The sequence below is a fragment of the Gopherus flavomarginatus genome, chromosome 8 (genome assembly GCF_025201925.1).
Source record: "Gopherus flavomarginatus isolate rGopFla2 chromosome 8, rGopFla2.mat.asm, whole genome shotgun sequence".
Lineage (NCBI taxonomy): Eukaryota > Metazoa > Chordata > Testudines > Testudinidae > Gopherus > Gopherus flavomarginatus.
Genome location: NC_066624.1, coordinates 107854740 through 107863753, shown reverse-complemented (window position 1 = coordinate 107863753; position 9014 = coordinate 107854740). Strand labels below are relative to the sequence as shown.

The window sequence follows — 9014 nt, the reverse complement described above, 5'->3', positions numbered from 1 at the left end:
GGTTGATGCAGGGTGGTGCTGGGGCGGCACAGCCCCATAGGCGATGGTGATGTGAGGGGCAGGGGCTGCAATGGGGGGAGCAGAGCCCAGCAGGGAGGTTGATGCAGGGTGGGTATGGGGCTGCGAAGAGGGATCAGGGCCCCGCGGAGTGGGGGGTCAGTGATGGGGGAAGCAGGGAGAGGGACACCCTGTTGCTCCCTAAGCCAGTGAATTACCCACAATGGCAGCTGGGGGTGCGGGGGGAGGATTCTGAGCCCCAGCCGCACACAGGAGCAGCGTGATCCAGCTGTCGGCTCCCCCGCATTGCCCCAGCCCCTGGGCAGGGCAGGGCTGGCAGCCTAGGGGGCAGGCGCTGCCCCACTGTTAAGAGAGACCAGACTGTCCATGGTCAGGCCCCATTGGTGCTGTGTCTGCTGGGACACAGGCAGGGTTACTTAGCAGCTCTGGCTCTGGGACCCACAGCCTGCCACCATTGCTGCCCCAGCTCCCTCAGGCAGCCAAGATGGGGGGGGTCTGTAGTGGGGCTGTAGCTGTGTTCTGGGAGCTTAGCAAGCCCATCTTGGCTGCTTGTCACACCTGGCGGAAGCTCCCCGGGACCATCCCCAGAGCTACATTATCCCCCTGCAAATTCTCCTTTCCTGGGACGCCAACAGCAAAAGGGCGGGGTCAGGCTGCCAGTGGGCACGTGCTGCACCTGGGCACCCGCAGGGGACAGCTGGAGACGTGAGGGCAGCAGCAAACCCAGACACTCAATAACCCTGGCCAGGGCTCTGCCTGGAGCCTCCCATGGCAGATTTATTTCAGTAACACGTTTCAGTGCAAATGAAGTTACGGGCAGCTTCCGGGCACGGGCCCTGCCCATCACCCATGCTGGGCTGGGGCCATTTACCTGCCGGGCTCTTGTTCCCCTCCACACCCCCTAGATCCCAGCCCACTAGGTAACGTGGAGACTCCGGGGCGCTCGTCATGTGCTCGTGTCTCCTGAAAACCGGCCTTTCACCACCCGGGCTGACCGGAGTCTCCGTGCCCGTCACTGCCGCTGCCCAAGCTTCTCGGGGGCTGACCGGTTCTCCAGCTGGGGCAGTCCGAGTCCCGGCAATTACCAGCGGTGGGCCTGCCAGGACTGGCACAGCACCCCGCCGGCAGAGCAGCAGCGGGGGTGCAGGAGGCCTGAGTGAGTGCAGGGTGTGTGTAGGGAGTCCCTGGGTGAGGGCGGCATGGGGGGAGAGCTTGGTGAGGTTCTCTGCCAGAGAACCCGGTCCCGGAGGCCCTGAGCCGGCCTGGTCCAAGTGCCGCAGTCCCCTTGCCCGTTGCTGTGCCAGGCCCGGGGGCTGGGCTGGGTTACAGCTCTGTGCTGGTGACGGCGCTGACACCGTGCACCAGCAGGGTGGGGCCCAGGTCCCGGGTGAGCAGCTCCAGCTGGTGCAGGTAGCTGGGGTACAGGCTGGTGTCAGCGGGGGGCCGGGGCAGGTAGAGGAAGCGGATGGTGGGCGAGGGGCTCTGCTCCAGGATCAGCCTGTTGGCTGCTTTCAGGTACTCATCGGAGATGCAGGTGGCATTGCCAGGGAAGTTCATGGCTGCCTCCACTGGCCTGGCCCGCTGCTCCTGCTGCTTCTGCCAGTGCAAGGCCACCACGGCATCCCAGGGCACCATGCGGATGGCAGCCTGGATGCGCAGCTCCTTCAGCAGCTGGCGCAGCTTGTCCTCGTGCCCGCGGGTCCTGGCCCCGGTCTCCACGCACAGGAAGAGGCGGAGCTGGACGTGGCGCCAGGAGCGTACCATGCTGAGCACACAGGCCATCTGCAGCAGGAAGAGACTGCAGGTGTCGGCGTAGCGGGCGCTGTCAGGTCGCAGCAGGTTGAGGGGCCAGACGTCGATGGAGGGCGCCCGTGCCTTGTCGAAGTGCTCGAAGGAGCGAGCCAGCATCACGTTCCGCAGCATCTTCACTGCGTCAGCCACCACGGCCACGTACTCCTGGGGCGACAGCCTCCTGGGGGCCGCAGCTCCCCGCACTGGCGGGAAGATCAGCTGCGCCGCTTCCTCAACGCCCTCGAAGGCCGGGTGCTGCGCCAGCCCATCCCGGGGCTTGGCGCTGTCGTAGAAGCCCAGCACGATGGTGTTGGGCCTCATGCCACCTGTGAGAGAGCGCGGCCCAAAGTTAGCTGCTGGGGCTGGCTGCTCACAGACATCACCCTGCCAGCTGAGTGCTCCCGGAGTCCCCGCCCAGCCTGAGAGCGCAGAGCCAGCACATCCATGCCGTGCGGTGCTTGGGGGCAGTGCCTCCAGAGCCAGATACCCTGTGCTGGCGGCCGGCCTGCCCTCAGCGCAGCACCGAGGCTGGCAATGACCCACCGCACCTCCCTCTGCCTGTCTAGCTGATTCAGCGCACCACCGCTTTGCCCCACTGCGCAGAGCCAGGGACTACTGAACTGCGGGGCCAGGTGTGAGGAGGTGGGGATTTTCTGTACTATTGTTACCAAGCTGATGTGTGCCTCAGTTTCCCCTATATGCTGCAGGGCTATCTAGGGGGCAGAAAGGGCTGTTTGTTCTCTGCAGAGGCTCAGACACTATTGGCTTCCGGCTGTCTGGGTCCTGGCCCCATAGCAATGGAGCAGTTGAGAAGGCAATGGCAAACCCAATCACTGGGACTTTGACAGCAACGCCAAGCCGCAGTGTTTGCCCAGCTGGGGAACAAAGCCTGGGGCAGCAGGGAGCTGGAAGTGAAGTGGGGGCTGTGGGGAGCAGTCCGGGCCCACACCTGAATGGAGACACAGAGAGATCACTGGGGGGCTGGGGCTCGGCTGACCAGGATGGCCCAGGCTGTAACTGTCTTTGCTCTAGGCTCACCAAGGACGCCCTGTGCTGCGTCCTTTGACTTGTAAACCCGTCTGGGTGCCAGCGCTGGCTGAGTGCCCTGCGGGTGCTGGTGAAGGGCTGCGTTGTCCCTGAGTTTGTGCAGGTCTCCCTCAGGGGGCTGCCTCAGTGGGACTGGCTGAGCAGAGCTGCTGATGGGAAGCAGCGGTGCTGCAGGCCCAAAGGCCCGGCCTAAGGAGTGGGTGAAGCCGTGGGGCTCACCATGGAGGAAGATGAGACCCCTCGGGGGTCTGGCACGCTGCAGGGGGCCTCCCAGAGACTGTTCCAAAGCTGGGCCCATGGCCCCAATCCTGTGGGTCTGTCACCCTCGCGCTCTGCCACGGCTGAGCACCATGCCCTCGGCGAGAAGTGGGGATAAGCTGGTGGGGGGGAGCAAAGCCATGCCCTGCCCGAGCTCTGTGTCACCACCGGCTCTCGCCACCTGGCAGGGGAGGGCTGGGGCAGCACCCACACGCAGGTGAGACGCCCTGGCACGCACGCAGAGTGCTCCCCCAGCTCAGGACCAGGCCGAGGGCAGGGAGCGATACATGGGCATTCCCAGGCTCCACCGGCCCCGAAGCCCAAGGCTGCCTCAAGCAGGGAGTGGGCAGGGCAGGGCAGTTCAGGCATCTCTGCTCCATCCCCACAGCTGCCAGGAGAGGCATCAGCAGGCAGTAACCCTGGTGGATGGACCGTGGGCCCCCCTCCCGCAGCGCCCAGCACGGGGGCTGCAGGTGGCGAGTGGCATCCGCGAGGCGGGCGGGGACTCACCCAGGCCGGAGATGAAGAGCAGCTGCTGGACGCCGTGTCTCACCGAGTCGGCCAGCGTGAGATTCACAAAGGCTTTGATGTTCAGCCTGTCAACCAGCAGGAGCCAGGAGTCGGCCTGGCTCTGCAGGGGGTCGGAGGGCAGGGAGTCTGGGGAGAGATGGGGCAGCGTCAGGCCCTACACGCTGCGGCTGGCGGTGAGAACAGCCCCCCCCCCGAGCTGCCAGCCCCGGGCCCCACGTCTGGGGGGGAGCTCGGCTCCGAGGCATCCCCCCCGCAAGAGCGGTTCCCGGGGTCCCCCCACCTGGCGTCACCCTCAGCCCGAGCTCTGCTCCTCTGCGGCCTGGATCGCATGGGGTTTGCTCTGTCGCTGTGCCAGGCCCTGCTCTCACCTAGCTCGGCCAGCTCCACGTGGCCCAGCACGTACAGGCCGCTCTTCTTCAGATCGTTGATGAAGCTGATCAGCTGGATGCTGGACCGGGGGTTCTGCACCATCAGCAGCATCTGGGGGCGCCAGAACTTGACGTGCTCCTTACGGACGTCCAGCATCAGCAGGTACTTCCGGACCTGGTGGCAGGGGCAGAGCGGGTGGTCAGGGCGGATAGACTAGGGGAGGTGGGGCAGATTCATTGGCATCTCGTTAGCCCTTGACCTGCCTGAAGACAGCCTGGCATGGTCTGTGTGCCTGGCATGGGCACCACCTCACCCAGCTGCCCCCGCCCCTCCCACTCACCCTGGCAGAAGGCTGACCCAGCTCTGGGTCCATCGGGAGAAAGCAATGGGGTAACGAGCAGGTGTGGGCGGGCATGCCTGGCATGGGCACTGGGGGTGGCAGCCTGAGTGCGGGGAGGGCAGGCCTGGCCCAGGCACCAGGCAGCTCCTTGCTGAGCTGGTTAAATGCACCATGGAGACGGTGTGGAGTTGGGAGGAGCTGCCCACCTGCCGCAGACACAGAAATGAGACACTGCCCCTGGCTGCCCGAGGAGGTTGGGGGGAGAGGGTGAACAGCCATGCTGGTAGTGGGGGGAGGGGCAGGGAGGCCAGACAGGGCTTAGGGGGAGTGGGCAGTGGGGGCAACTTTTTCTCCTCCCGCAGGGAGGGCCAATAGCTGCCCTGTGCCAGGGTAGGGTGAGCGCTGGGGCAGGTGGGGCTGCAGCATCTTCCCCGTCAAGTCCCATCAGTGCCCAAGCCCCGTCTACGCTAGGGCACACGCTGCCCCACAGGTGCAGGCAGCCTCAGGCACCCCACTCCTGGGGAGGGGAGAGTCCCTCTGCAGGGCCCCAGGAGACCCCCCCGCCCAGGGAGGGGTTTGGCAAAGACCCTCCAGAGGCCTGAGGTCCAGCTCCTGAAAGGGGCTGCGGTGCCTAACTCCCATTGGACCCTAGTTCCAAGGGGTGACTAAGCGAGCCAATTGGTAGCCTGGCCAGGCGGGGCCCAGCTGCACCAGGCATGGCGGGAGCTGCTGTTTCTGCCTGCCTGTGGGCAGTGCCTAGCTCAGTGTGGGCACTACCCTATTGCCAGGGCCGCTCTGTGGCACACCCATCACTGCTTCACATCAGCCCCAGAGACGTGGGTCCCCAGGACCAGTCCTGTCTGAGCCCCTGGATAGGGGCTGGGGTCGGGGTCCAACAGGGCTTTTCCAGTGCCCCTGGGCCAGATCCTCCGCTGGGATGCACTGGAGCAGCTTCACTGCGTGCAATGCAGCTTTGCCGAGGCTCTGGCCCTGAGAGTCTATGAATATTGCATCTCTCCGGCCCCGGCTGAGTCCGGCCCTCCTGCTTCACCACTTCTTCTAACCCAGCTCCTTTCCCCGGGCTCGGGAGCACGCGGCAGAAACGGACAGAGAGAAGCTCCCGTGCGGCACAGGCTAACCGGGTTAGACTCTGCCGCTGGCATTTGTCTTCATTATGGGGGACAAGTGCGTCTGAGCCCAGTTTCTGGGGGTAACGTCGCACAGGGAAGAAAGGTCACTTCCCACTACACAACATACGCAGATTATTCCCCTGGCCCACCGTCTGTGCCTGGTACCCAGGCCAAGACCCTGGTTTGGCAGCAATGAGAGGTTGAGAGAGAAAATCTTCCGTGTCGTGGAAGCGTCTGGGTTTGGGCTCCCACTCGAGGGTCCCCGAGGAGCATGCTGGGTTCAGTCGGGCTGCTTGGTTCTTTGCCTGTTGGTTACGGGAACCCCCAGCGGGATTTCATACAACCCCTGAGCCCTGCTCACCATTGGTCTGCCCCCTGCACAGTCATTTTTGCTTCCTGCCTTAAATGGCTGCATGGTAGATAGCTGCCACGTTCTACCCCAGAGGTGGCTGCATTTCAGAGGTGAGGCCCTTGCAGGCACTAACTTCCAGATGGTTTTTGTGATAAAGTGGGAATTTATTGTGACATTTTTATGAGCCCATACGTGCCTTGGTTTCTCCTGTATTTCGCATGGGTACCCAGTGGCGGGTGGGGAGGAACCATTTGTTCTCAGGGCAGGCCAAGCGAGAGACATGGGTATGAACGTCACCTGTCTGAGCCTGAATGGGTCCTTAAAAAGGGCAGGCTGAGGCTGACCCCATATCAGTGGAAAATCTGAGAAGACCATGGCAAATCCAGTCACCAGGACATTGACACCTGGCAACTAATGCCCAGAGGGAAAGGGGTTTCTCCACCACTCAGCATGGAAGCTGAGCAAAATCCCCAGCCTGAGAACAAAGAACTGGGAAGGAGTGAGGTGGAGGGATCGGATTTGGCTATTGGAAGGAGTCGAGCCTCTCACCTGGGAACTGCCCAGGGAGGTCAGACTGAGAGAGAGAGAGAGAGCCTGAACATGGAGTTAATTACAGCTTGACTGGGCTCTGGGCTAACCAGAATGGGACTTGGACTATGCTTTAACCTTCAGTCTCTGGGCTCCCCTAAGGACTTCCTAGGCTGTGTCCAATTGACTGCTAAACCTGACCTTTCTTGACACTAAGCGTCACTGCAAATACTGGGTGAGGTGCATTAATCCCTGAAGGGTGGACAAGTCCCCACCAGGGTCTGTCTCAGCTGGATTCAGCTCGCAGGGGGAAGCAGGAGGGCTGAAGCCCCAGTGGTCCAGGCTAAGGACGCACGTGGCCTCCCCAGGAGGAAGTGAGATGCCTTGGGGCTCTGGCCTGGCGAAGGGACTGTCCCATAGCTGGGGGCGTAGCACCGATCCTGGGGAGCCGAGAGCTTTGGGATGAAATGGACGAGATTGCTGCATGTTGGGGGAGGCGGGGCTGCTAGGTAGGTTGGGCTGAAGCAGGCCGGGTGGATGCTTCCTCCTATGCCAGAAATTGTCCAGCCACCCTCACCTTTTTCCTCCCCTCTTTCCTTTCAGCCACAAGAAAACAACATCCTGATTCTCTGGAACTAGCTCCCCACCGGTGGCCGCTCCTCCCACCTCCACCCCAGGGATGCCCCAAAGCACAGGCAGGGCTCATTGTGACCAAGTCTCCTGGCAACTAATGGGCAGGCCCTGCCCCCCTGCAAGGGGATGCTAAAGGTGTTGGAGACAGAGAGATCAGGTGACCTCCTGGTCCTGGAAGGAGACAAAGCCCAGAGAGGAGGGGCTGGAGGGGGTTTGGGAGTTTTTGGAAGCTGACTGGGAAATGGAGGGGAGCCCTGGGGAGGCTCAGGCCTCCCAGTGGGGCGGTGGCCTCCCTGGGCCCCAGATGGACCTAACTAAGAGGGGTCTTGTTGTCCGTACTGGCAAGACCTGTTTTGGACTGTGTTCCTGTCATTGAATAAACCTGTTTTACTGGCTGGCTGAGAGTCACGTCTGACTGCAAAGTAGGGGTGCAGGACCCTCTGTCTTCCCCAGGACCCCGCCTGGGTGGACTCGCTGTGGGAAGTGCACGGAGGGGCACATGCTGAATGCTCCAGACCCAGGAGCTGAAGCTATGTGAGCTTCTTGCCCTGAAAACAGTCTGCTCTAAGGGAGAGGAGGCTCCCCAAAGTCCTGCCTGGCTTTGTGGGGAGCAGTTCCAGAGCATCGCCCGGGGACTCCGTGACATTCACACCATGTGCTGCAGGTATGGGTGGCTTCAGGCCCCTGCTGCCCTCACTCACTTCTAGTGAGCCTCAGTGGCTTTCTCTGCTCTCCCCCTCCCTCCTGGGGGGCGTGAGTCATGGCCTTGGTCCCTAGGCTGGGGCCAGAGCAATGCAAATAGCACAGCCCAGCTCCTCCAAGCCTAACGCCGCTGCTTTCCATGGAAATTAGGAACCTAAATACCCCTTCCCTAGCCATGTTCACCCAGCCCAGCCAGCTCCCTGAGCTCCTTGCAGCCCCGCTCACTTGGCCCCACAGACTCGGAGCCTGACTGATCTCACACTGGCGTCATCAGGAGTGACACCGCCAAGGCCTGTCGAGTAATGAGAGATAGGGATCAGCCTCTGGGTGTGGCTCCCACCACCATGCCTGCTGCTGGGATGGTGCCCACCATCGAAGGCAGCTGGCCATGCCCTGCAGTGTGTCACTCTGGAGCAGCCCCACTGACTCCGCGGGGTCCCCCTGGATTTACACCAGTGTCAGCAAGAGGAGACACCCCTGGCCCCGCTCCACTCACGCCGCCTGGTGGAACCACAACAAGGCGCGAGCTGTCGAACGCTGCCCCGGTGCTCCGCGCAGAGGTGCTGCTCCCGGGCGATCAGCAGAGTCCATTAAGCTCTAATGGGAGTTTTCAGCGTTGATCTGATGACTCCAAATGACAGGCTGGGTGGGCGACATGCCTCCCGCACCGGGACTGGGGAGGCCGCTGGGAGCGTGAGCCCAGAGCTGGGGAAAGGGGCCAGGCACAGGCTGTGCCGGGGAGGGGGATTGCTCTGAACGAGCAGGGACTCCCGAGGCTGCAAGGGGAAGGCAGCAGGAGAGGAAAGTGCCCCCAATTCCCAGCAGGGAGGCAGGGAGCTACCTGGGAGGGGGCCAGCCCAGCTAACCTAACCGGGGGAGGTGCCCACGCTTACCTGGTGAAAGATGAGGGCCTGGCTGATGTAGCCCCAGCTGCTGCTCGGGGACAGGTAGTGCAGGGCCAGCAGCAGCAGCAGCATGAAGACCACGCTGGCCGAAGCGTAGATGGGGCTGATGAGGAACATCATGACGCCGCAGCCCAGGATGCCCAGCACACAGGTGTGCCAGGTGAAGTACTGGAACGTGGGCCTGCAGGAGACAGCAGAGACGGGTCCTGAGCGCGGACAGCAGCCGGGAGCTGCGCTGGCAGCCGGCCACTTGGCTAGCGCCGAGGGTTAGTCAGCGGGGGCAGGGAGAGGGCTCAGATGGGGGTAGCATTGGTCAGGCTGGTTCTAATCCATCTGGGGACTTGTAGGGGGATCTTTCCTCCAGGAGAGCGGCCAAGGGGAGAACCGGACCCAGCACGATTGACCCCTCT

General features: G+C 62.9%; 1 protein-coding gene across 1 annotated transcript in view; it reads right to left on the bottom strand.

Annotated features, from left to right (window-relative positions):
* Positions 1 to 774: 774 nt before the first annotated feature.
* Positions 775 to 9014, bottom strand: part of LOC127056242 (solute carrier family 12 member 9-like) — a 48790-nt gene continuing 40550 nt past the window's right edge. The window contains exons 10-13 of the mRNA XM_050963786.1: positions 8593 to 8785; positions 4014 to 4188; positions 3625 to 3771; positions 775 to 2135 (exon numbers count right to left, since the gene is read on the bottom strand). Of these exons, the coding sequence (XP_050819743.1) occupies positions 1342 to 2135; positions 3625 to 3771; positions 4014 to 4188; positions 8593 to 8785 (1309 nt within the window). The 3' untranslated portion in view covers positions 775 to 1341. The remainder of the gene's footprint in view (positions 2136 to 3624; positions 3772 to 4013; positions 4189 to 8592; positions 8786 to 9014) is intronic.